The sequence below is a fragment of the Strigops habroptila genome, chromosome 7 (assembly GCF_004027225.2).
Source record: "Strigops habroptila isolate Jane chromosome 7, bStrHab1.2.pri, whole genome shotgun sequence".
NCBI classification, from domain to species: domain Eukaryota; kingdom Metazoa; phylum Chordata; class Aves; order Psittaciformes; family Psittacidae; genus Strigops; species Strigops habroptila.
In genome coordinates this window covers 69,612,994-69,639,509 of record NC_044283.2, presented here as the reverse complement: position 1 = coordinate 69,639,509, position 26,516 = coordinate 69,612,994, and the positions used below count along the sequence as shown (strand labels likewise).

The 26,516-nt window shown below is 45.3% G+C and overlaps 3 protein-coding genes across 15 annotated transcripts in view; 2 read left to right on the top strand and 1 right to left on the bottom strand.

Moving 5' to 3' along the window:
• The window catches only part of RUFY3 (RUN and FYVE domain containing 3), a 47,664-nt gene extending 43,515 nt beyond the window's left edge, over positions 1–4,149 (top strand). For 7 of the 9 annotated variants that reach the window (XR_003992300.1, XM_030492487.1, XM_030492485.1 and 4 more), the window contains 3 exons: positions 616–643; positions 1,158–1,232; positions 1,797–4,149. Coding sequence is in view for 7 of the 9 variants with exons in the window: in XM_030492487.1 (XP_030348347.1) it covers positions 616–643; positions 1,158–1,232; positions 1,797–1,940 (247 nt within the window). In the remaining 2 variants the exon portion in view is untranslated. The remainder of the gene's footprint in view (positions 1–615; positions 644–1,157; positions 1,233–1,796) is intronic. The other 2 variants (XR_003992299.1, XM_030492486.1) reach the window with 2 other exon arrangements.
• A 253-nt stretch (positions 4,150–4,402) lies between these two features.
• Positions 4,403–12,050, bottom strand: GRSF1 (G-rich RNA sequence binding factor 1). The gene is made up of 10 exons (XM_030492501.1): positions 11,841–12,050; positions 11,299–11,443; positions 10,288–10,443; positions 9,848–9,988; positions 8,323–8,452; positions 6,847–7,007; positions 6,569–6,693; positions 5,664–5,799; positions 5,345–5,427; positions 4,403–4,536 (listed from the first exon to the last, which is right to left on the bottom strand). Exons 1-9 carry the CDS (start codon positions 12,018–12,020, stop codon positions 5,369–5,371), a joined length of 1,233 nt encoding a protein of 410 aa, XP_030348361.1. The 5' UTR covers positions 12,021–12,050; the 3' UTR covers positions 4,403–4,536; positions 5,345–5,368.
• A 33-nt stretch (positions 12,051–12,083) lies between these two features.
• MOB1B (MOB kinase activator 1B) overlaps positions 12,084–26,516 on the top strand; it is a 44,311-nt gene continuing 29,878 nt past the window's right edge. The window contains exons 1-3 of one of the 5 annotated variants that reach the window (XM_030492478.1): positions 12,084–12,203; positions 12,562–12,698; positions 14,895–15,085. Coding sequence is in view for 1 of the 5 variants with exons in the window: in XM_030492476.1 (XP_030348336.1) it covers positions 17,475–17,488 (14 nt within the window). In the remaining 4 variants the exon portion in view is untranslated. Of the gene's footprint in view, positions 12,699–14,894; positions 15,086–17,386; positions 17,489–17,842; positions 18,019–18,139; positions 18,265–26,516 lie in introns of those variants that run through there. The other 4 variants (XM_030492477.1, XM_030492476.1, XM_030492479.1 and 1 more) reach the window with 4 other exon arrangements.

The window sequence follows — 26,516 nt, the reverse complement described above, 5'->3', positions numbered from 1 at the left end:
TTTGGTACTCGTGTCCAAAGAAGGTATCCATTGGTGAGGGGAAGAAGGGTTGGTGGATCAGTGGTGTTTGGAGCTAATAAGCTGTGGCTTCCGGACCAGAGGAGAAGCTGCTGGAGAAAGAGAATTGAAATAATATTTCAAGAAGATGGTTGTATGAAGGTGAAGTTCAGGTAGCATGATTCTTAGCTGTACCTGCATCTAAATCCGTTATCGCTGCCTGTTTGCAGCAGTTGGAGGGGCTCAAACATTTTGCAGTAACAAGTTTAAAGCTAGGTTTAAACTGTGTTTATACCATCTAAACAGTCTTTTGTATGCACTGCTCCCTTCCTGAAGGCATTTTACTAGTTTTTCTCCTGCTCTTCCCATTTAGCTAGGTGTGCTGGATGTCTGAACAGCACCAGTCATGTCCTGCCTCTCTGCTTTGCTGTTCGATAAAGCTTATAAAGGCCTATTCAAGCAGCCATGGCAGCGTGGTTTTGAAGAAATAAACCCAAAGCTCTGTATGGGTAGGATGTAAAAAACAGGATGAGGAATTCTCTGATGGTCCAGATGTTTTTCTGCAATGATGCAGTGACTGAAGTACCAGCTCCAGGTGATGATGTTCTTCTCTTGCAGGTTACCGAGCAGCACGCAGGAAGAGCAGGTTGGTGATTCTTTTTCTTGCACTGAAATACTGAAGGGACAAGGGTACTGAAGGAGCTCCGGGGTCACTGCAGCATCTTCCCTGCCCAAATACCCCAAAGTTTGCCCTTTGGGTTTTGCCTTGATGAGGATTTGGCTGTAGAGTCTGTAGCAGCAGTTGTTCCCTAGTAGAAAAAGCACTGCTGCATGTGTCAGCTCTTGTTCACAGTGAAATAGGTGTTGATTTCCCACCTTGGTGCTGGGCCAGCAGCCTGATACTGGCCTGAAAATGGAGCTGCATGGTCCTTGGTTCCCACAGCCGTGCTGTGATTCCCTGTCTGCCCTGTGGTGTAGCCAGTGTGACTGTAGATGATCCTGCCAATGCATGGTGTGCTGTGAATTAAGGGGGTTAAACACACGAGCGCATGAACCCTTCCTCCCTGTTGTACGATGTGGATCAGCTGCAGAGCTCTAACACAGGTTCTGTGTAAAGTAGCACATAAAGCAGAATGTCTTGGTTTTTATTTGGGGTTTAGGAGCAGCTCTCAGGGCCTGGAAACGCTGAGATCTGCCAGCTCTGCCGGGAGGAAAGCAGCCGGAGCAAAAAAAAGGTATCTTCAAGGACTCGTCATCCCTGTCATCTGGTGACACTGTTTCCTCCGATTTCCATTTCAGCAGTGCAGATTTCCTGCTGGTGACCTGGGACAAGGAAATGAGCCCTGTTCTGAGTTCCACTTTAGCCTTGATGTGAACTTGTTAAACAGTGCTTGCTTGAGGGCTCCTCACTCTGCTTGGTGTTCCGTGGTTTGTTTTTCCTTCTTCCCTTTTTAGCTAAGTGGGATCTTCAGGGATCAGTGGGAAGTGCGAATAGGCAGTGGTAACAATTTTAATTTCTCCACTTGCCACCTTGCCTTTTTCTTATTTTTATTCTCTTTTTTTGTGGCCCCTCTTGATTACCTCACTGCTTTACGGTGGGGACCTAGAGGGACTACAAGAGAGTTACCAAAAAGGGTGTTCAGCGGGAGTGCTCCACTCCACAGTGGAGCTGTGAAGCATTTCTCTAACTGAGCAGAAGATTTGGGTTGACTGACTATTCATGAGAGAAAATGTAAGGTTTTTTTGTTGCTTATGTCTTGAGCATCTCTTAATTCCTCTGTTCTCTTCCTGCCTTCCAGAACATCTGCAAGAACTGTAGTGGCATCTTCTGTGAAGCCTGCTCAGTGAATGAGCTGCCCCTCCCATCTAGTATCAACCCCCAGCGTGTCTGCAACCCCTGCCACCAGCAGCTCATCCAGCAGTACTCGACCAGTCCCTTGTAGGGGATGGGCTGCACAGAGAGGTGACAAAAAATGGTTGTAGCTGATGATGGTTTCTGGAGTTGTTCAGGGGGAATGTGAAGAGAAGACGCTTGCCTGTGTTCTTTGGACATCAGAGGGGAAGCAGCTTCGTGGTGTTCACAGTCTCTTGTGACAAAAAACAGTCTGAGCCTTCCCTGTACAGAAATGTGCCTGCCCTGAGGCCTGAGCTTGTGCTGGGAGAACTGCTTTGGGAATGTCATGTGAAGTAGTCCAGGATGTGCCTGAGCAGCCTCGGGGCACAGTGAGAACAGAGTCCCCTCCAAAAAAAGAGCTGTGTGTGTGCAAGTTGAGAATGTTCTCATCCTGAAGCGTGTGGTGTGAAAGCATGCTGCTGTGAAGCAGAGGCTCACTGAAAGCAGAACAGGAGCTTTTTAATCCTCGTGTCTGGTTGCACTTGAAATCCCGTCTCCCCTTTCCTGCTTGCCCTTGACAATCTGGCTCTACCTGCTGCATCAGTGCCAGGCATCAGGAGGTGGGTGAGATGCCAGCAGCCCCTTCCTAGCTTCATTTCTTTGGCTCAGGCCTCTGGCCATGGGTTTGGTATGCAAATCTGTACCAAAACCAATCAAAGCTGTGAAAATTCCCCTTCTGTATGGTAAGGGGTGGGGGTGTTGGTGGTTTTGGTGGATGCACAATATGAGAACTGATGACCTGCACTGATCCGGCATGTAAGCGCCTTACGGCATCTCTGACCTCCCTTTCAGAGACCCTCACTGTGACTTCGTGACTACACAAGGGTGTAACTGTACCTCCCACCTCGGTGTGGTAACAGAGGAATTGGAGTCCCAAGTATTTAGACACAGAAGGTGATTTAGGGCCACTTCACTCCACCTTTCCCCCTTGCACACATGAAAGAGTCACCATGATAAACCTGGCGTTTCACTTTCTTTCTGTTAGATCAAAAAGGCGGCGAGATGAAATCGGAATGCGCTGCACCTACTAGAAGTGGTAGTTTGAAACACAGTTTAAAGAGGTTTCACAGTTTATGCTACATCATTCTTTGTTGCTGTCATCTCATGGAATTTCACGTTACTCCAAAAAGCAGTGGTGGCTTCCTTACGAACACGCAGCAGGTCACAGTTGTGTTGGGTTTGTACTGGAAGCCTACATCAGTCTTGAAGACCGCAGAATGTTTTGTAGTCCATAGAAAACTGATGTATTTATGTAACAACAAATGCATTTGGGTTTGTACAAATGTTATTAGGGGTTAGTGGTTTAATTCCTCAGAGGGGATTTTCTGTTCAGTAGCCCGGCTGGGACTGCATTAAAAAGCATGTCAGAGCTGAGATTTTGTGGCTGGTGCTAGTTTGGACCATGAACAGGGGGAAACTTCATGTAGTTTTTCTGCTCTTTTTTCCCCCCTCATGGCAGTTACTGGATCCATTTCCTTGCTGCTGTCCCTTACAGTAGATTAGTAGTTGTAAACAGTGTTGAAATATGAAAAGCCTAGAATTTGAGTGTGGATACCCTCCTTTGAAGGGGTGAGACACCAGAGATGGATGGGGAGGACACTGAGTGCAGTGTTACAGTTTTGTGTATGTGCTGTACCTGTTGAAAAGATGTCAAATTCCTGCACCCAAACCCAGTGCGACTCACCCCCATGGAGAAAGTGAGACCCACACAATTTCCATGTGAGGGGATTAAACTAGAACCTGGGCCCTCCCTCTCCATCACTTTAATGCTGGTATGATCAGCACATTGCAGCTTCCAGGTGTGTTTGTGCCCTGTGCCCAGCTTTTGACCATTCCGGCTGCAGCAGCTGCCACTCTGCTTGCTCAAGGTGAAGGCTGTGACTGTTGCTGGTGTGAAAAACAGGACAGCTCGTGAGCAGGTCCCCTGAAGTCACACGAGATCCCTACACACAAGCAGGGAGGTGGCTGAAACCTTTCAGAACCCAGCTCTGGCAGCTAGCATGGAATCAGGCATTTTGGAAGGTTAGAGCGAGGAGGTGCTCCGTGTCAGCACTTGCCTCTTCCCTGGTATCTCACCCTCACTGAAGGTCTCTGCTGGGACATACTGGATGCTGCAGATGTTCAGGGTGTGTTTGCTCAGGTACAGCTTGTAATGCTGGAGTGGGGGCTGACGCTGGCCTTCAAGCTTGGGGGAGCAGAGGGCAGTTTTCCTGATGTTCATTTTGTTCCACACAATAATAAAAACTTTATCATCTGTATCCTGTGTCCTGAGTGGTCTTTCCATACCATTCTGCCTTGATTACGCATAGGAGGGATGAGGTGGTGGCTTTCCTACCCTACACACACTGACACGTGTGTGAGGATCTGAAATCGCGCTGGTTTAACTGGGGATGCTGGTGGCTTATTAATCCTTTGTACACCATTATGCAGCCAGAGACTAGAACAGCTCTGTCCTGCAGTGTCTGCCATTCCTCCAGTGCAGCTGCTTCTGCTTTGAGCACACAATCTGGCCACAGTATGTCAATACAATTTATTATATGCTTTTACACCATGCTAACCTAGATTTTGTACAGTTTATCCCTGTTAGGGAGCAGCGACACTCGTCCTCCGTCTTTATGCTCGTATCCCCGGAATGTTCGCTTGGCCTATAAAGAGAGGAAGAATTAAAATCAGTGCCTTGCTATGGCTTATTGCTTTCCTTTTTTCAAATGCCCCACTGCATTTTATTCTGAATTATTGCCTGCAATAATAAATAGTAGACTTCAGCATTACACACACAGCTCTAACAGGGAGACGTTCCCAAGGGGGGTGGCAGTACACACACACACGGGGTTGGGGGTGTTAAATTCCACTGGAGCTGGGTCCCAGCTCAGGGTCAGCAGCAGTTCTGGCTGTGCTGGTGCCAGCACGGCTGGCTGGGATGGAGGGCACAGCCAGGCAAGTGCCTTGAATCCCCCACAAGAGCTGCTCCCTGGCCTAACAGCAATCCAGAGTTGCAGGGGTCACGGGGCAGTGGAGGGTGCCAGGCCTCCCTGCTGCCGTGGGGAGCAGCAACCAGCACCCCCCCATTCCCAAGGGAACTGAAGAAAACGTTACAAGTCAGCCAGGGCCTTCCCTAAGGACACAGGAAACTTCTTTCCTGGAACAGTCTCACAGTAGTGGAGCTGGAAAACCCTTCTGCCACAGGGAGGGCTGGTGCGTTTTGAGGAAGGAGCGTGAGCTGACGATGTTCTGGCAGCAAGAACTGCCAGGCCGCATTGTGCCCTCCTCCACGGAAGGGTCACCTCCCTCATGCACCAAACACGGCCTGCAAGTTTTCTTTTGTAAATGGCAAGAGAGATGCTGTTTCTGTGCAACAAAGACAGCAAGAACTGTCCTGCTACAGGACACTACCCCCGTCAGCCCGAGGCTAATGTAACAGACAGGACCGAGAGAGGAGAAGGATGCACTTACCAATCTGACACCGTGCCACTGTCACTAGCAGTTTTCTTTTGCCTTTGGATGTTTATTCAGGAATAATTCAACGGCACTGCACTCTGGAGAACAAAGACAGAGGCAGGCTGGGTTTGCGTTCAGTGACTTGATGAGTTAGTTTCTCCAGTTTCTCTTTTTTTCATTTTTGCACAAATCCAATGTCTGATTACAGGGTAATTTGGAAATCTATTTACGATGATCCCTTTACAACCCTTTACAAGGTTAACAGCAGCTTGACAAGCTGTGTTCGTGTGCCAAATTACCCAAGAATCTCTAAGATCCCCTTGTCTTCACTTACGCAGCTGGGACCCCTCCTTGGCCATCGCAGCCACTGCGTCCTCATGGCTCTCGAAATGCACGTCTGCTTCTCCTGTGGCATTTCCATGGGAGTTGTATTCTATCAGGATCCTTGTGGGCTTCAGTGGAGAAAAAAACTGAAAAGGTGAAAAATAAAAGAGTTTTGTAAGGAAGAAAGAGAACAGGAACCATTACCAAAAAAACAGTGCCCCATTACCAAAAAATCTGCTGTTTCTACTTATAAAGCCTGTCTGGTTGTGAGGCAGCCTGAGCTCCTGAGTAGGAGAAGGCCCCCCCCTTCTCCATCCAGGTGAAGCTGTGGCACACCCAAGTCACCTCTCCCACCCTCTGTAAGCTCCTGACGGAGTAATGCTTGACTGGAACAAAACTCCTCACACAGCACACATGCTCTGTAGACAACATCATCATTAAGTGCAGGTACATTCACTCTGAGACACTGTTATGCTATTAAAATGCCATAAAATCGATAATAAAATAATTCTGAAATTCTTTTTTGTACATTCACCTACTCTGAAATGTAGCTAAGATTACAAATGGCTACTTGAGCCAGTGACAGACATTCAGACATCCCCAGAAGCTTTAATCCATGGGTATTTAGAGAGGCCATGGCTACCCTGGAACCTGTAACCCACAGTGAACTCCCGTTCTCAAACACATTCAGCCTGAAGTCATGCAGCACTAAGGACTAACAGAGACATGGATAAATTAAACATTTTATACCACTTATAAGATTATAAGAATCATAGGATAGGTTGGGCTGGAAGGGACCTTAAAGCTCATTTAGTTCCAACCCCCTGCCAGGGGCAGGGACATCTGTAACAATTAATCAAGAGTTTCCATTGGTAATAACTACCAAATGCCATTCATAGCTTTACTGTTACTCACATTTATGATGTCTTGGGCACTAGCTTGGGTAGGGAAACCCTTCATATGAACAAAGTGCAGTGGTGATGAGACATTCCCAGATTCTACAACACACCCAGAGCTTTCCATTCCTTCCCTGCACAATTCTGTGGAATGGGGGAAAAAAAAACCATCATAAATGCTGGCAATCATCACCAACCTCCCATGAAAGCTGTAGACACGTGGGGTCATGCTCACAGCACACAATCAGGGTAAAAGGAACGGGCCTCAGAGAACACACACGACAGGGAGGGACTCACTATTTCCTCTTTCAGCGTTGGAGCCCCCCATGTCACTCGATTCCCTTTCTTCAGAAATGTATTCATGTTCTCTTCTCACTCTGTGGTAGGTCACCGGCTGCCTGTCATATGGCAAATGCTTTTGCATTTGATGCTTCCTACTGACGTACACTTCTATGTATCTGGAACGCAAAGGAAAAGATCACACGGCACATCTTGCGCTTCCGCAGAGAACTGAAGGTTTTGAGAAAGCACCTTCAGGATGTTCTCCCATCCCGACTCTCACGTATGGGTTGTGAGCCATGGTATGGCAAGCAATGGGTTTGATGAATTCGTCTTTATGAAAGCCCTTTTCAACTCGCAGTGACAGCCACAGGCTTACTTCCTCCGAAAGATGTTTTCTGTTTCTTTCAGCGGTATGCACCATTTTATGTGAGGCTGTTTTCCCCTCGCTGCACCTCTGCAAACTGCACTTTCCAATTTCTACAAGCCCCAAACTAAAACCCCACCCACCACCAAACCCGATTACTGCAACAGGGAGGCAGGGAAGATGCACAGGGTCATATTAAATACTTCGGTGGAACTCTTAAGATTTTACAGATGGCTCTGAAATTGATGGGATAAAACGTAACGGGATGTATGAGAAAGTCATGGGTATAATACACCAATGTGTAGTGCAACATTATGGGACCCACTTACACCACAGAAAACAAATAATAAAGCCAACAAACCAGCCCTTATTCATAGGCTTAGTCAAAGTATAAAATTACAGTTCCTTATGTTTCTATCTGCCTGTCCCAGAACCCCTCAACTTAGAGCTGCCTGTGCTCATCTTTCAGAGAGCTGGTGACAGCACCAGCCGGGCTGCACAAAAATCTAACTGCTACTCTTAAGCAATTTCCACAGCACTGAAGGAATAACGTGATGAAGAATACGGAGATCCAGGTGAGGAGGCTTTCCTCCCTGCCTTGAGTAAGGATAGTAACCCCATGTGCAGGCTGACAGAGGCCCCAGCTCAGCACTGTGCGCAGCTGAAGGCCATTTCTGGATAAAATTGATAGCTTAGGAAGAATGAATAAGTTCAAGTTGACAGTGGTTTTGGCAACCATTCAATTTCTTGGCTAATCCCCCAGCACCAGAGATGCGTGAGCTCAGGCGGGTGAGCCACATCAGCTCGTGTCTGAGCATGACAAAAAAAAAGGCAGATTGAGAATTCATTTATTTCTAGTGCAGAGCAGGGAGGTACAGAAGTTAATTCATTACTGGGCACGCCTACAGAGCAGCTGTTCTCTTTTCATATGGAGGGGAGGCACAAACACAGAGAAGTGCAGCCTGGGAGCAGGAAGCAGGGAAATAGAAGAAAGGAAGTAAGTGTTGTGTGGAAGTGGGAAGGTTTAGAGAGGTCTTTTGTTATGTTAAGAAACAGTGGCTTATAGAGGATTCAGCATGCTTCATACCATGTTCTTGTACCTTCATGAACCCCAGTGAGGTACCTACCTATTTCCCATATATTCCCTGTGTCGTAGCAGGGCTTTAGCTGCCATATCAGGAGCTGCAAACTGCACAAAAGCTTCTCCCGTTCTTCTTTCTCCCCGGTAAACGAAAACCATGTCAGTTATTTTTAAACCTATAGAAGGATGGGGAGAAAAAGGCATTTACATTGTCAGGAACTTGTGTGCAGGAAGGCATCTTTTTTCCTTACTCTTCTACAAGCTTTTTGACAAGCTAAGAAGGCAGTTACATAGCTGTGAAACAAGTGCTCATGCTGGCCTACGTAGCTTTTTTAAACTTCTAGTTACTCAGATTTATTTGGTTTGTTAGTTTTCACATAAGCTTAATTGCCAGTAATGAACTGACTTGAGGCTTCAAATAACAATGAAAATACCAAGTGAATCCAACTTCTAGACAACAAAGAAGTCCCGAGCACAAATGTTCCTGGAATAATTTATTATGGTAGTTTTTCCCCCGTGTCTTCAAGACTCAGCTCAAATTCACTGAACTTCAACTTTTGTGCTTTTGTAAAACATCTTGGGAAGCCTGTAATCCAGCAAGTAGCTGTATCTGACACGATACAGAGCACACGCTCGGCTAGGCTATTACACTTATTTTCTTCAGGAATGCTTCTGTGTACCTCACTGCACCTTGTTCTTTTCTCCAAGGGTCTCTCCAAGATCCTGAAGAAATGGAAACACCTGCTTCACAACGCTGCCCTAGTCATTGTGATCACTCTGCTACTATATGCCTCCAAACATATTGAACTACTTGCTATCAACTGAAAAATTTTCTATCAGTCAGTGGCCTCTGCTTTTGGTGCGATCATGGTTACTACGAACCTTAGTGCTACATGACTGTGTGCATGCCTACACGGAGTAGGAAATGGTGGAGGAAGAACTGGTTTTGGTTTAGTCTTCAACTTAGAAGTTTACCTAAGGAAATGTCCAGCTATTTTGCAAAACCAAGAAAGGATACTTGCTCAATGAATGCAGGCAGCAACCACCTGGATTGCTCAAACGCCAAGCGTGGTACATGACCATGTGCACACATGCTGTGCAATACTTGCTCTGTTGAGAACTGGTGCAGTCAACTTCCACAATCGCCATACTAAAAAACTCAGAACATTGCTGTTAACATGGCATACGTGACCTAACTGTCATGATTATACAGCTGTGAATACTCCATGCTGTATTCACTTGTACTGTAATGATCATACAGGCATTTTTTTGCTGCTCTTAATGTTGCTAAATTACGTACTGGCAGCAATACAATTGCAGACAATAGGATCTAAGTTCCCCTCTTCCTTCCCCTGGATCCAGAAGAGTGCTGCAAGTACTGAACTTAGGTTAGCCACAAGCTGTTCAGAAAGCTTTAGTTACTTCTAGCTGCAGAAGGACAGCAACTCCTCATAGTGTTTAAACTGTTCAAGCCTGTGTGTGCTTTTGCTTTTCTCACTTAGAAGAACAACAGCATCAACCTGGAGAAGTAAACAGCTCACAACCAAATATCATAGAGTAGGCTAAGTTACCTGAGAAAAAATATGCGATATCATCCTCAGTGGAGTTGAAGGGAAGGCCTCTGAGTAGTACGACTCCATCATTAATGGCCTGTGACTCATCTCGCAGATTCTGCAGTAAGCTCTCTACATCACGATCATGTACTTCGAAAACTACAAGGAACACAAGCACAAAACATGTTTTCCCCTCACAGTACTCACGTGGCATTCTGCAAAACTTCCTGTTTCTTCCCCCACCCCACCCCACAGAATTATGGTCCTGCAATGGTGCCACGTTGTTTCTCCCATCCAGTCCAGGAATTTAGGTATAAATGGTGCCTTGTTGGCTAATTTGCTGCTCTGTTCCACATCCTGCATCTCCCCACACTCACACCAGCCCACTTTATTATTCAAGCAGTTCTTACTTTATCATGAGTTTTCTTACAATGTAACTTGTGCTGTTGCAAACCCACCTTTCACATAGCGTGGGCCCATGTATCTCAGGTGTTTTTGCAAGGCTCTCTGGACATCTGCTTTTGACTCCAGCTCGATCAAGGCATCCCCGCTGCGCCTCCCATCCTTATTTAAGAGGAAGTGTATGCCGTTCTCACCATTTCGAATTCTACAGCCTAGAAATCAAGGAACACACGATACAGGAACATACGCAACTGCATCAAACAAGGGGTCTTTCGATCACAGATGAAAACTGAATATTCTCCATAAAGCTATCCCCCCTCAGCAGTGCAAAACACTTATCTTGAAACAAAGGATAGGACACTCCTAATCTTAACTCTAACACACCATGCTTATCACGGATAAGAAAGTGATATCCATTAGCTTTCACAGTTGTATAACTGGATAAGATATATTCTCATATTGTTGGTAAACTGAATTGTTTGATTTATACGAAATCAAGAACAAATGCTATAGGTTTTCAGTCTCTACAGCTATGCTCTGCCTGCTCTCTGTTTCTGTCTCCAAGACCTTAAATGGACTTAATTTAGTTAGGCAGGTTATGAAACCATTGGAAAAACTTGCATCTGGCCTCTGGAAGGATGCATCATAAAATAATAGTATGGACAGATCAGTCCTGCAAAGGTATGCACAAGCCTATTTATTAGGGCTGGAAAGCAACACTGACATTTAAACTAGTACATAAAACCCACTCCAGTTTGTTTACAAGAGAGGAGTTGAGGAGGGAAGCCAACTATAATGGTCTTTAAAGGAACCACTTCAAATTGGAATGCCTTTACTGTGGAGACACCGATTAAGAAGGGAAAGACTTGCTCAATTAAATATAAAATGCCATAAGGATGAGTTTTGAAGTTGAGTGTTTTATATGTGTAAATCGCGAATAATTTGGCAGCAATATTAAAAACTCCTCTTTCTCTGGCTAATGATCTTCAGATTTTCTTTCTGTTAACTAATCATTAACTACTGAGTGCACTACAATGAACAGTTACAAGGAGAATTTAGTCCCATACTATCAAAAAAGGTGAGCACGTCTTCCTCGGTGCACGAGAACGGGAATCCTTGTGCCCTGATGAGAAATACATTGTCATTTTCTGCCTTAGATGACTCCTGTTCCTCCTCTGAGAGGTGACCTTGGTGGGACGGTGCATCTGTAACCTGTTGCCAAAAAGAAACAAACCCCAAATTAAGAAGGGGGAGCGGGCAGCTGTCAACAGCGGTACCCGGCTGCGTGCCCCTGTTTAGCTGGTGTACGGTAATGGGGCAGTGAGGTGGGAGGGAAGGCCCAGGGAGGGGCAAGGACGAGCCAGCGGCGCACATGGCGCACGCAGCCGCCGCCTCCCGTTAAGAGGAATCAGTGCGCCAGCGCTCTCGCTCCTGTCCCCGGCAGCACTGCCGGGCCGCGGGCGTGCCGGGGCGGTGGGGCTGCCCCCGGCCCGGCGGAGCCCCTCCAACTGCCGCGAACCGCCACGGCCCCCCAGCTCCATCCCGCGCAGCGGCCCGGCGGGCTCCCCCCGGCCGCCGCCATTTCAGTCCCGATCCTCGCGGGCTGTACCTGGCTGTAGCTGCGGACGGCAGCACGGAGCGCAGTGGAAGCCCGCGGCGCGCCCAGGCCAAGGGCGGCAGCGCCGCTGGGGAGGCTGCGGGCGGGCGGCGGGAGCAGGCAGGGCACTAGCGGCGGGCGGCGGCCCAGCACCAGGGCAGCCAGGCCGCGGCGGACTGCGGCGGCGGCCATGGCCGACGGGCGGGGGCTCGGGGGCTCCGCCTCCCCTTCCCAGGAGGCGCCGCTTCCCAGCGGCTTAATGGGGGTCGTGGCCCGCCGGTGCCTGTGCCTCGCGTTCTTGGTGCCGGCGGCTGCCACTCACCCGTTTGGGCAGGCCGCGGCGGCTGCTGTTGCCTGAGTCGGAGGGCTTCAGGCGTGAGAGGAGGGAGCGAAACCGTGCCTCCAGCGCAGGGGGAGGCGGTGGGGTGGTCTCCTGCCCTGTGGTGAGGGGCGGAGGGCCTTCAGTGAGATGCTCCTTGTCTGACGTGGATGAACAGAGAAACGTGGTTCAGGGATTCACAAATTCTTAGTGGCTTATGCTCATTTAGAGTCTCTATCACCGTTAACATTGTTTTATATATATCTTTATAAAACCAAACACGAAGGAAAAAAGCCAGCAGTATTTTTGCAATGTGAAGTTTCAAGTCAGACTTAATCACGACAACCCTTTTGCATCCCTTCCCTGTAGATTTTTATAAGAGAATTGATTTTCTCCCCTTTGCTTGCATCCTAGCTTGGCAATCTGTGAGGCAGTAGTGGCTGGACCTGTTTGTGAGAAACACATGCCTTCCAGATGGTCTGGAAGCACAGTCCTGCTGTTGTTGCTGCACTGAAGAGGGAAGAAGGGGGAAGAGCCAGCACCAGCTTCTTGTAAGTGCACATGTGGGGAAGGTAGGTCATGCTGAACTCAGAACAATTTTTAGGATGAAGCAAAATGAGCAGGAAGAGGAAAGACAACCCCCCAAAAAACCCACACCAAAACAACAGTGGAGGAAACCAAGGGAGAATATGGAGACTCAGATCCGGAGTATTTAAGCAGGTGACAGTCATGACAGGGAAGATTTTCCTCTTCTGTCCCTGCATCCTGTAGTTCTAGTCTTGGGATCACCAAGAAAGAGTTACCATCTTAAGCCACTGCAAACTATCACTCAAAATATGGTCTTGGGTTTTTGAACAGAAGTCTTTCAGCCTGTAGTAGTGCTAGTCCATTAATTTATCTGAAGCCTAGAATGTTTCTTTCTTATCAATGTTTTGAAAATGTTGACAAGCTATTTTGTAGTCTCGTTGCTGGCTTTAGCTTTTATAAACTATTGTTCGTAACACAGTTCCATAGGACAGACTATTACCTTGAAAATAGCACAGTGTCTTGAGAGTAGCACTCTGAACTCTTGAATTTTCAAGGTAAATCAATTATTATACACATTTTCAAAGGAATGTTGACCTCAGTGCTCAAGTGGTTCACATTCCAGTTTTTCATAGTCTACATGTCAGGTTTCTCTTCAAAACCTTCTTTAAATAAGCAAGCAAATTTTGTAGAGCAAAAATTAAGATAACTGTAGGAATTCATCTTGAACACTTTATCTAGATTGGCTTTCACACTGTAAGTTTAACAAACAGATCGCCAAATCTTACGGACTGAGGGAATGTTATGTGCATTCCTGTCTTGTGAACAAAGCAGGGTGCAAGGAAGAGTGCCTTTAAGAGATGCATGTCTTCCACCCATTTTTCCTTAAATATATTTGCTTCCCAAGTACAGTAAAATATATCCCACTGCTGTTTGTCTTGTAGCTTGTCAGTGTGTGTGAATTACCTTTAGAGAGCAGCATTTTGTTGAGCGTCTGCACTGAATTTTTCCAGGAATCTCAGAGCTTCCTTGGTAAATATGAGGGATCAAAGCCTCTGCACCTATGATCAGGGGAAAAAATAAATTAAAAAATCATCCAGGGACAATAGAATTTGCATTTATTTTCTCGACAGAACTGGTGTTAAGTCTACTTATGAGAGGAAATCTGTTAATACAAGTAAAAATAAAAAACGTCAGGAGATTTCCCTCCATTCTGCTGCTGACCAGGAAGTTGTATTTATCTGCCTTGGAAGATACCTCATTCAATACCTAATGTTAAACAGGTTATTGTTAAAAATAATTTAATACTGGCTGTTCTTTAGTTTGATCAGAGGAAAAAGAAAAAGCTTCTGAGTTGATACTAAAGCAATCACTGACCTTATATTGGGAAACATCACTTTGTTTAACAATCTGTCATCAAGAAAAATTGACCTAATATTTTTTGTTGTGGTATTTCCGAAATTACTCATTTAGCTTTAAGCCACTCGAGCAGTGGGGCTTCCATCATTTTCTATGAAAGATGAGCTTGTTATACAACTGCTCATCTGCAGCTATCTCAGCATTCAGCAGGAGATAGCATGCTTAGTTTGAGTGAGCCCACCAACTCTGGGAAACAGAAAGGAGAGCAGAATTTGCTTGGAGAAATTTAAGTAGCAGTCAGTGTCTGCACTATAAACACTGCAGAGATTTGTGGAGCAGGTCCTACACCAATAATATATTTCTGAGACATTATTCCTAAAGTGTATGAAAATTGTAGCAGGAATGACACACATCTGAGCACCATAACAGCTGTGAAGGTTAACAGAGGACAGATTTATTACTCTTTCTACAGTCCAGCAATCACAGGCCTGCTGAGTTGTTCCATCCCTGTGCCAGAACTACAATGACTCAAGACCTCTGTATAATAACCTCATAGTTCTTGTAATTTCTTCATGCTCTGTGCTTTTTTTAGAGAATAATTACAAGTATGTACCACAGTTTTGACATAATACTTAAATGTTTCACTTGGTCATAAATCAAATCCCTTAATGCACAAACAAGTATTGAATTAAGACATCGGTTTAATCTAGAATGTGGAGAGAATATTTAGAGAGCTTAGTATTTACATACTGTATTATTTACATTTTGTGAACATTTTGTTTCCTTTTTTTTTTTTTTGTTGTTGTACTCCTGGTAACATACATATTAAGTTTTGTGACCTTCATTTTTGAACTTTTCTTCAGCTGAAATGTTCTGTGCTTACCGAGCTGTGCTGCAAAAGCTGGAAACTTCAAGACCAAAGCACTTTATCAGCCGGAGGCCCCTTTCGGAGTAATTCTCTTTAAGCTCTAGTGTAATGGATAAACCAAAGTGACAGACGTGAGGCCACGGGTGCATTCGCAGTGCCTTCACTGGAGTAACCAAGTGGTTTTACGTAAGTCGGCAGCATGCTGTGTGTCCCTTCTATCAGCAGTGTCCGAAGCAAGCGCTCTGTGTGACCCTGATCTATCCCGAAGAGACCAATATTAATGTCAGACATAAAATGCCCACATTACTTAACCCTTCCTCCTGACAGTTGCCCAGGCCAAGTATTTCCTACTGACTGATGCAGCAACAGACATTTAATTTTAACTTGCCGCTAAAATAAAACATTCTGTGGGTAGAAGGAAGTGTATGGGTGGGAACAGAGAACGGAGGTTATTCATGTTCCAACATGAACGTGCCAGAAAAATCAGCAATTTTGGTTTTGGTTTTTTTTTGAGTTAGATTTACATGGCCAACTTAGTCTGACGGCATCTGTTAAAAAGTGAGCCAAGACTCATTTCATGCCTGCTTTTACTAATACAGCCAAAAGGAAAATTGCAAACGTCATGAAATGCTTTTTAATTACGCCTTCGCTGCCTAGTTGAAACACTTGATTTTAAGTGTTCTAAAACCAGTCGTGTAATTTTAATTTGCTTAGAAATGCACTGACCTGGCATTCTGACTTGGTGTGAAGGACAGAGCCAAAAAAGTAGAAGATGCAGTTTCAGCATTTAAAAGCATGAGACAAGCAGATGACTGTCATTTGCCACATAAGGCATTATAGCTGAGACCCCTTAGGAGCCTCACAGAAACTTAATGCTGTGTGGGATTGTGCGTGTTTTCCTCTGGCCTACCTGCAGCTTTGTGGGGTTGCCAGGCCTCGCAGAATCCCCTTGGGGCAGGAGGGAATCTCTGAGGGTTGTCCTGCCTGTCCTGTCCCTTATCCAAAATCCAGCTGGCTTTTTATTGACCTAAACAGAGACAGATTTTCATGTGAAATTACACCCTGGGATTGTAATTTTTGCCATAAAGACAAAGCACTTGGATGTGGCTAAGGCTACAGTGGAATGTGTGGTCCTTGTTTGATACAAATACATTATATTTTGAAGCATTCTGGGTGCTGCTGCCTGTCTTTCCCCTGGAACGTATAAACTGACCAAGACAAACCTCAAAATTAAGAGCATTGTTCCTGGTTTGGGAATAGGAGGTGGGGATTCCCAGACGACAATCCCCAAACCCCCAAAACATAGCAGATAGCTGTCATCTGGTGTCAGGTGAGCTGCCAGACAGCACACCCTCTGTGCTTCAATGGGAGGATGTGGAGTTTTTAACCACGCTCACACAAGGTGAGGTGGTTCAGGGCAAAAGTCAGGTGAAGGACTTGCCAGCGTTTGAAAGACTTTTTTTATTATTTTTTTTTTTAACCTCAGTAGTTTGCCCATATCCTTGCTTTGGGGGTGGGTCCGTCCTTAGCTGACTGCTGGCCCTAGCCAGCTGCATAAAAAATTGCTCACAAACCAAACATTTGTGTTGAAATATTAGAAGCCATTTTGACATGTTGCTTATAAAAGGGGTCAGGCTCTTGAATGAGGAGGGCAGAAATGCTGGTTAAAGTATTTGTTAATGACTGTGGTGGTTATCTCTGGTTTGGGTACCTGAACCCCTTTGCCATGTACCTGAAGAAGGTGGACAGACACTCTGAAGAAGTCTGGATGGCATAAATAATGAAATTGTAATGTGTTTTGAGTCCCTGGCGTGACATGTTGAAGCAAACTGCTCTGCTCTTGTACCCCTCAGGCTTGCTCCACGAGCAGCAGTTTGAGGTAGAAGAGGGGTGAATAATGGCAGGGTGCACTGTTGTTCATGCACTTTTTGTGGTTCCCCTGCGACATTTGGTAGGCAACCACGGGGATTTTAGCGCCATGGCTACCTAAAAGCTGTCAGAGACATTTGTTACACCTGTGCCCAAAAAGTATTGCCCAGTGACACTGGGGCACTGCGACCTGGAGCAGTCCAGAGGTTTACCCAAGCAAGGTGGCCTCTGGGTCACCCAGGACTGGGGGAAATGTTTCCAGGGAGCCCCGTGCTGCCCCAGGGTGCAGAAGAGGGTGCCCGAGGGCAGAGGGAGGACGCCTGACGAGGAGAAGGGGGTGTTTGACGGGAGGGCAGGGTGGCTGTTTGAATGGTAAGGCAAGGGTGTCTGAGGGGAGAGGTCTGAGGAACCTGCAGCGGGGGGTACGCGGACATAACCACGGAGACGCCTGAGGGGTACAGCTGTGCTCGGTGCCAGGCGTGAGGGGAGGCCGGCGGCGGGCGGCGCGGGCCGCAGGGCCTGCTGGGGGCGATGGCGGCCGGGTGGGCCGCGGGTGGCGGCGGCGGGAGGCGGCGGGGCCGTGTCCCCGCCCCGCGGCGCTCTCTCCGCACACGCCCGCCCTGCGCTGCCGCTGCCATTGGGAGCCGAGCCGCGCTGCGCCGCGCCGAGCCCAGGCAGCCGCCGGTCCCGTTCCGTCGCCATCGCCATGAGCTTCTTGTTGTGAGTAGTCGCGGAGGGGGTCACGGCGGCGTATGGGGAGGGGGCTGCCCCTGCTCCGGTCGCCTTTCCTGCCAGAGGAGGAGAAAAGGGTTCCTTCCTCCTTCGCTGCCCCGTCCCGCCGGGCAGGGCAGCCCGGTCGCCGAGGGGACGCGGCCGCCGCCCGCCAGCCCTCCTCGCCGCGCTGAGGGAGCGGGGCGGCCGCTCCCCGCCGGCATGGCGTCCCTTTCCGCACCTCTCCTCCGCTCTCCGTCCCGTTCCGGCAGCGGAGCAGCGCCCTGCCCGCTCTCTGCCTTTGTGCCCCAGTCCCCCGGGGGACCCCGGCCGCGCTAACGGCTGTAACGGCTGCGTCCCTTCAGCCGCCGGGGCTGGGAGTTAACGGCTGCTCGGGGCCGGCCGGCGCCGCTCGGGCGTTTGGAGGGCGGCGGTTGGCCGTGGAGCGGGGCCGCGACCTTCCTCACGGGCCGGGCGCCTCGCACAGCGGGGACGTGAATTTACAAGGCTTTTAGCTGAAGGCCGGAGGGACTTTCCCGGTGAGCGCTGTGCTGCAAGCCGAAAGGGGTGTCACGGGAAAGGCGAGAGCAGCCTTCAGGCGAGAACACCCGTCTGCTGGAGTCTCCCTTTCTTTTTATTTAAAATAATGTTTTTTCGCTCATGTCAAGGACGGTGTGGGCAGAAGTTGCTGCCCGTAGCGTTATCTGCGGTAGATAAGTTAAAACTGGATTTCATTGACGCAGCTTTGGTGAGGAGCGACATTGAAAAGTTAATTCCAGGTTCATGTAATGGTCGTGCAGATGAGTGATGGGGATCTGGTAGGGACAAGGGGGGAATTCTGGTAGGGACGGGGGAGTCTGGTGTGGACAGGGCGAGGTGTGGTACAGACAGCAGTCTTACGGACATAAAGGATCTGGTATGGACAGAGCGATCTATTAGGGGCATAGGGGATCTGTAACAAATGCGGATGTGGTACGGACACTGATGTGGTACAAACCCAGCGAGCGAGGGATCGCTGGCAGGGTGTGTGTTGCTAATAAGAAGGCAATTGTTTACTGCAGCATAAAAAAGCTCCCTTAGGAGTTGGTGGTGATTTAGGTGTGCGAAGAACCTTACATTTTGCAGTTTTGCTTCGTGGACAGTAACTGAATGAACTTTGGTCCCTCCCCTTGGGAATAAAGACGTGGTACTTGTGACAATTAACATAAACCGGTTCAGTGACCTATTAATTAAAGTAAAGATGTGCTCTAGGGAAAGAAGGGAAATCCAAGCAGCTGAAAAAGGCACCCTCACAGAGCTGAGCTCCATTAAGGCCTTCGCCCTGCTGAGTGTTCTTGTGCGGTTGAAGTTACGTGCAAGCAGTTCGTGGGACCGTTGCCATAATATCTGACAGTTGTTAAGGGCTTATATTGATAACCAACAGATATGTATGTAGTCTGCTTTTAGAGAAGATACTTTATCTTGGGAACTAGTGTGTTCTAGTAAGTTGTGTTCTCATGGAGACAAATAACACTGACACTGGCTTCCTTCTAAATCTCTCCACTGCATTTATCTTAACTCTGCCATACCAAACCAGTTAGCCTGTTGTTGTGTTACCCCAAGAAGGATTTTGAAAGACACCTATCAGCTGCAGGGTGGAAGCTGCAAATGGGAGGTGGGTACAAATGACTGTCCGTGAATTCAGTCTGTGAATTCTCCTAATGAGAAGCCCAGCTGTCCCTCTCCTTCATAATTCTCAGCTGCTGCAGTGGAGAAGCGGGGGACAGGATTTCAAGTACAGTGGTGTCCTGGGAGTCTGGTTTGCAAATTAGAGAGCCTCCCTCTCCGTGGCATTTGTCTAACTGGTAACAGAAAAGCAAGAAACCCTCCACCCTCTGTCACAGGCAGTAATGAGGCGCTCATTTCTTTTTCCAGACCCTTCTGAAACCTAGGAAAGCAAACCTTTCTCCCTGCCTCCATTGTTTGAAGTGGTCCTGCTGGATGAAATACAGGAATGGAAACTGAAGTTACTGCATGGCAAAGCTAGAAATGCTGGCCAGGGGTGTTGTAGATGGCACCTAATTGGCTCATCTGCAGTCTAGAAATGGATTTTTAAAATGTAATTTAAAAATATGCCTGGTAGGCCTCAAGGAGATCAGGGAAACTTTCTGTGTTGTTGGCAAGTAGTGTTTGTTGTTGATAGTGGGGGCTTTTTTTGTTTTGTTTTTAATGTATCCACAAAGTTAGCATCATCTTTTGACAAACTTGAATTTCGTGTTAACTTGGTAGAGTTATTCAAAGATAGTGGTTGGATATCGTTGCAGTTTACAGATGTAGTAGCAAAACCTTGTATTTTGAGCTGCAAACTCCCCCCATCTTCACAATATTTTTTACATCCTTTTTCATAGTACTTTTTCACCTCTGTTTTCACTAAGAGTTTCCTTGGTATGCAGGATTGTCTGTGCTGTTTTCTCTGTTAGTGATGCTGTTGTCTTGTTGTGAACTGACTCTCAATTTCGAACGAACAATAAAGATGTGGCAGATGAAGATTGTCCTTCTGCACTTTAGACCAGAAACATTTTCTAAACTGCAGTGAACCTGTCACACAGGTTTATCATCAGTAACTTGGCTGTAGTTTGTCAGTTTGACACTCAAGTATGATATCCAATGCCCCGCTCTCCTTGGAGGTTTGCTTGTTGTCAGATAACAGGGTGATTGTGCTTGGATAACACACTGTGCTTGGGGCCCCCCTCGCAGCCCATTGCACGGTCCTTGTCCACTGACAAACCCATTGCTATTCTTTGCTGTTGCTAGGGACAGGGACATATAAAGCTACAAGGGGGTGGGGGGAAATAAAATCAAGGCAAACCATTGTATTCTCTTGTTATGGATAACATTATGGAAAGACTGTCTTTTCAGACAAGTCACTGAATTAATACTGCTTGTTTTTGACAACAGTTGTTGTTTTCAGCACCGTTATTTTGTCCTTCTGATCCGTTTCTTCCTTTCTGAAAAGACTTTATAAACCTCTCTAATGGTTGAATAGGTTATCCTAAATATTTTCTTTCTTAAACTCCCCCCCCCCCAAAAAAAAAAAAGGAATTGGATTAGAAAGTACCTTCAGTTCCCAAAAAAACCCCAGTTTGATAAGTTCTCTCTAAAAGGAAATTACAGCATAGTTGCAGGTACTTGAGCTTACATCTCCAAGGAAGAAATTAAAGATAGTTCTGGTGGGCGTGCCATATGGTAGCATGCTTGTGTTATCCTGCACTGGCAAAACTTACATAAAAAAGAAGCTGGATGAAAAGCTTTTGTTTTTAAAAGGAAAAGACTAACTTTTATTACTGAAGTTGTGAAATTGTCTTTTCTTAAAAATACCCCAAACAAACCCCAAACCATTTATGTATTAGTAAATCCCTCTCAGCAAATTCCAGTGTATAGTTTTTTTAAAATGAGATTCCTTTGAGTAGTTGTACCTGATGGCCTTTTGAAAGACTAGGAGCTGATGGAGACAGCAAATAGCGGTTAGGACATGTAGCTGTTCAGGGTGCATGTGTTGATGAATCAATGCAAAGTTAACTTGTACACCACATTGGGGGAAAGATGTGCTGCTCCTCCTTCTGTGTTGCATTATATAGCACGGCAGAGCCTAGGAGCTTCTTCTGATGATGCACATGGGTTATTTTTTTATAAATTTAATTAAAAGCATGCTTTGTCTGTATATATATGTGCAGAAGGTGCAGTGGGACATTATTTTTTTTCCTTGCATCTCTTACAGAGTAATACCAAAGTCAGAGCTGATGTGTTTGTTTTCAGATTAACAAGCATTGTGGCCTTTCTAATTTCCCAGTCTACTCCTGCTCTTGAAGAACATCCTGGATATTTGTTGTTTCCCCTTTCTCAGCTTGGCTTGATGCTGCTACTTAACAATTGAAAGCCATTTCTAAAGTAGGCACTGGTTTTGATCTTACTCTAGCTGGAGAGCAACCGAGTGCTTGGTGAGTGCTCCTTTTGCTAAAAGCTGTAGATGTGGTATTTATCTCCTCTTTATCAAGGCCTCCCACAGAAGACTGTTAGGCACTTTGAAACTGGAATTTTGGTCATTGAAAATCAACGTGTAGGCACTTACAGACTGTTAGAAATGGGAAATTTATGCTTGCTGAACATTCAGATGTCTTTCTCCCTGTATTTTCATGTACTGGTTTTCTTCAGATTTAGCTTCATGAGTGTAATCCTACTGTGCAGGCTGTGTTCCTAGAGCAGAGATCAGGGTAGATGCTCCTGACAGATGACTATGTTACCTTGCTGTAAAATCTGTTGTTTAACCAGTAGCATTAGTGATACTTTTAGTTTCTTTTTTGAAGAGCACTGGGAGTCAGAAGTTTTCTTGAGTTTGCCATGTGTAAATTGCAGAGATAATTGCAAAGTTCTTGCCAACTTTTTTAGGATTTTTTTCTCCCCCCCCCCGTCTTGGTAATAGTAGCTTTGAGAGAAGCAAAAGGATTCCTTAGAGGTAGAGTTTCTGTGGAATCAGCTCTGACAATGAACTTCACAGAAAGTAAAACTTTTCTTTTTTCCTCCCTTTTTTTTTGTTGTTTTTTTTGTTCGCTGCTTCTAGCTTTCATTGGTAGTACTAGTCTTATGGTTGGGCTCAATGATCTTAAGGGTCTTTTCCAATCTAAGTGATTCTAGGATTCATTGAATTATTGACTGTTGAAATACATGCTTTTACCTGCAAATTGCGTTTAATGTTGTTGAAGCCATCACTTCACTTGCAGTGTGAACTCTGTTTCATTCCTGTTTTGAAATGCCTGCTGTCAAAAGATTTGTCCCTTTGCTGGCAGCTGATTTTGCTTTCAAGAAAGGGAGCACCATGAAAGTTTTCCAGAAACCACAGCGATGAAAAGCTTCCACAGAGGTGTTTGTGTTGCCCCTTGTACTGCCTGTGGTACAATTCATTTTACGGTTCTCAATCTCCTGTCACTCTGCTTCCCTTCTCCTTTATCTTCCCCAAAGACCCCAAACCAGTTCGTTAGGGTGCAGTTTGCTGACAGGGTTAACCTTACTGAGGCACTTCTCATCCTTCTAATGAGCTGGTTGAAGAAGCTAAAGCAGCAGAGAACTGTTAATTCCTTTTTGGTGGGATTAGTGTTTTGCTAATTTAGTTACTTAGCTGTGTTGCCAACCCTTTCCTTCCAACTCCATCCGGCTTGTGTGTGCCTTACTACCTGTTTAGGTAGTTGAGATCTTGCCATTCCTCTGTCAATTACTTGTTCTTTCTTGATGAGCTGGATGAAATGTTTGCTTGTAAGCTAGTGAACTCTTTCAAAAAGTAGCTGATCGAATTTGTGTATGATGAAGTAAAAATTAATTGTAGCCAGCAATGTGTGAGTGCTGCTGCCTTATCAGGGAGGTGGGAATTAGCTATGAAGCTGATTTCACCTTCTCCATGGCTTTTGTTTCAGCAAGAACGAGTCTGCCTCGGAATAACAGGGCTGTGCACAATAATTCAGGCTGGAAGGTGTCTGAGCTTGGAATTCTATTGGGAAAAAAGCCCCACTTTTGTTGCTAATACTTTGTTTTGGGGAGCATGTAATTGAAGAAGTGAGCAACTGGCACTTTCAAGTGTTCTTGGATGCGTCCTTCTCAGTATAGAAGCATTAGTTTGGAATGAAAAAAAACCCCAACCGAACATAGGAAGAAAGGCATTGTTCAGTGTGAAAGTTGTGTTTACGACATCACAGTGATGTCCGGTCTTAATTGCTTCCTAATTGTTTGCTTTTATGCAACAATTGTTTTCCCTTGTTTGTCCTTCTCTCGTTGTGTTTGCAATGTAAGTGAACCTATGCAATTAGCTATTTACATTCCTCAGCGAGAACAGCGGTGGAACAAGGATCACTTTCAGGGGAGGGTTGGTGCACGTGGACGGTGGCTTGGTTTTTCTGCTTGAAAGGCAGGTGATAATTTTCTGTCAAGTCTTTGGATTTAGGCCCTCGACGTGGTAACAGACAACCACGGTGAGGACAAGGGGTCACAGTTGCATCTTACTCTGTTTGTGTCCTTAGCGATACATAGTTTTTCTTATCTTGCTTGAAAAAGCATGAAATATTAGAAGCATTTATCCACCGAGGTGTGGCTTATGGGTTGCTAAAGGCTGACAGAATGAAGCTGCTTGTTTTCCTTAGAGAAACAAATCACTGCATTTAATTAGGCCACTTGAAGTCTTCCATAGTAAGCAATCAGAAGGATATTGCTGCCAAAGCTATCAATAAGCCTTTGACCCACAATTCAACCTAAACCACAGGATATGCTTTGCGACGCTTTTAGCATTTGTAAACTAAGTCACTTCCCTTTAGAGCTGAGCTACAATGAACTTGCTGTTTGGTTTTTGTCCTTTTTTTTTTTTTTTAATTTCTTTTTAAAGTACACAGGGAGATTGTGGGTTGCGTATTCAAACACTGGAGAATCCATCGTCAGCTATAAGTGAATAGAACTTAATTGCTTTGCAGAGACTTCTTGAACTTTTTCTAGCCTGTAAATTCCATAATGTGGGATTATTAGGATCCAGTGTTTTGCTTTATCATCTCTGCATGTGTTGTTTTTTTGAACATGGCATTTCCTTCCCTTTCACTTCAGAGCACTTCTGTGGCTCTAGTGTCATGTTGGCTGTCGGTGTTGTACCTTCACCTGCTGTATCATGTGTGAATGTTACCAAGTGATGGATGTGTTTATACTGGTGTGAAGGACTATGCTGTGATGTAGGGAGGTTGCCATAGGTGAATGATGTTGAAAGCATTTGGGAGATAAAACTGGAAAAGTCTTTTTTGGAGTCTCTATTAGACAACTCGGGGTATGAAAATTACTTTTCTTTAAGTTTTCAGGGGGCTCTCTTCCAGTGGAAGACATCTGTTGTGTTTAACTCTTCTGGAAGGAAATACACTGAATTTTAAAATGGACCAGGGTGCTGTAAATTTCCCTCCAGAGTTATGGTATGTCCTGACTAGGTTGTCTAAAACCACACGTGTGCAGCTTGTCTGGATCACTTTAAAGCACATCATAAAGCAGTACCCACAAAGTTAATTTTACAATTTCTCAAATAATTTCTCTGAGCCAGCGTGGCGGTTAGTCTGCTTGTGGCTCTGTCAGATGCTTTCCTGGGGCACTGCTGCTTGGGTCAGTATTTTAGGGAAGGGATTTGAAAGATGGGGAATGGGAGCTGAAGTGGCATGTATCCATGCAGCTTAAATTGTTTTTTTGATCATAAGTCTGAAATAACTTCTTAGTTAAGTGTATGCCTTCCAGGACCTAATACCCAGTTTTGTGCAGTGTAGTACCATGTACTGTATATCTCAGATGTGTTCAGTTTAATTCAAGTCTCTGCTGGTTTCAAATCTGTAGCCTGAGTCAGCAGACAGGGAATTCATGTGTATGAGATGGTAATTTTGTGTTAATAAAAAGACAGTCCGTCTCGGTGAATTCATGAAGGTAAGAGTAGTTTGTGTTTTGGTTTTTTGTTTGTGGTCCCCCCCCCCGTGCGAATGTATTTTGAGACTTTTAGAAGCAGTACTTCAAGTGAATTCATTCGCTCTTTTCTTTTGTTGTTTTCTGTTTTTTTTCAGGGAAAGGCTAAGGATTAGGTGTAGCTTTTTGGTCTGTTTAGGCGTTGCCCTTCACAACATTGACTTCTGTTGCTCTGATATAACTTGCAAATGTAAATGGTCTTTCTTCCTTTGTTCCCATTCATTTTGAAATCCAACTGTGACTTCAGCTTCTTGTCCCAACTTCCCTTCTGTGGTTTCTTTTTCTTTTTTTTTTTCCTTTTTTTGTGAAGACAGTTTCTATCTTGTTCACTCTCTCCTCTCTTCCCAGCTCACAGCTGTTGCTTGGCAGCAATCCACTCCTTTTGTTAGTCTTACATACCTCCCGTGATCCTATCCATATTTCAGTTGAGGTTTAGTCAAAGTTTGCCTCTTTTCCACATACTTGAGGTTTTTTTGTTGTGTAGCATTGCACTTCATCTTTAAAGGTAGCTTACCTCCAGAGTTGACTGCTTGTGTCCTACATGCGAGCACTCTTGACGTACGAAGTCTTAATCCCTTCCTCGGAGAAGAACAACGTCTTGCAGATAAGAACTCATAATGCCTGGATTTGTTATCTTTATCACAAGTCTAATTCCTTTCTTTATGACCAAGAGAATAAATGAGCTTAAGTAAGTTTTGATAAATTCCTCTCTTGCTAAAAAATGAGACCTCTGATTTTTTAAATAGAAATAATTTCAACCTAAATAATGATTGGGTGGGTTTCCTGTGTCGACCTTAGTAAAATAACCCATATTTGGTTTTGCTAGCTGGTATTTTAATTGGGTTTTTACCAACTTCAGTAGCACAGTCCTGGTTTTGCTTGAATGGAGTAATTAGTTGTTTTAGGGACTTGCTGAGTGTGCTAGATCTGGGAATCAAAATGGCATTACTGTGTCTTTTACTTGTCATACTTAGTGGCACCAAAATACTGCTTTTTCTAAGGCTGAAGTATAACTTCAGCCTTAGAAAAATCAAGTGTCTCTAATGTCCTTTTATTACCTTCTGTGATTGGCAGCTCTTAAAATTCCTTCCTGCAGTGTGAGTGGAAAAGAGGAAAAATCTGTATATTTAAACTCAATATAGAACAGTTAAACTGACTGTGGACTCAACTGTCAAATGCACAAACTTAGATGATGTCAAAAGAAATGTTCTCCTGTGTATGTAGGGGCTGTTGTTCCCTTTCAGATGCTTTGGGCAGGTGGATTTTCCTGACGTGATGCTTTGCAAGGTGTAAGCAAATTTTACTGAAGATAGTTCCACACAGCTTACACAAGATTGTATTAAAAATGGGGGTTGTGTAAGAAATACTTGGAGATGAGATAATGCAGTGTATTTTTGGAAAGCTGTTAGATTATTCATTACTGCCTTCTGCCCCTTTCTTCTTCCTGTTGTTCTCTGTGTTATTTCTTGCCTCTAATGATTTTTCTGTTAGTTCCTGAATTCAGACCCACGTTTTACCTGTTAATTGACATGTAAGT

Coding starts and splice junctions, on each gene's coding strand:
- GRSF1 (XM_030492501.1), bottom strand. CDS start 12,020: ATGGCCGCCGCCGCAGTCCGCCGCGGCCTGGCTGCCCTGGTGCTGGGC. Junction 6,694..6,846: donor CAACGCTGAAAGAGGAAATA/GTGAGTCCCTCC, acceptor CCCATTCCACAG/AATTGTGCAGGGAAGGAATG. Junction 5,800..6,568: donor GTGCCCAAGACATCATAAAT/GTGAGTAACAGT, acceptor TCACCTTTTCAG/TTTTTTTCTCCACTGAAGCC.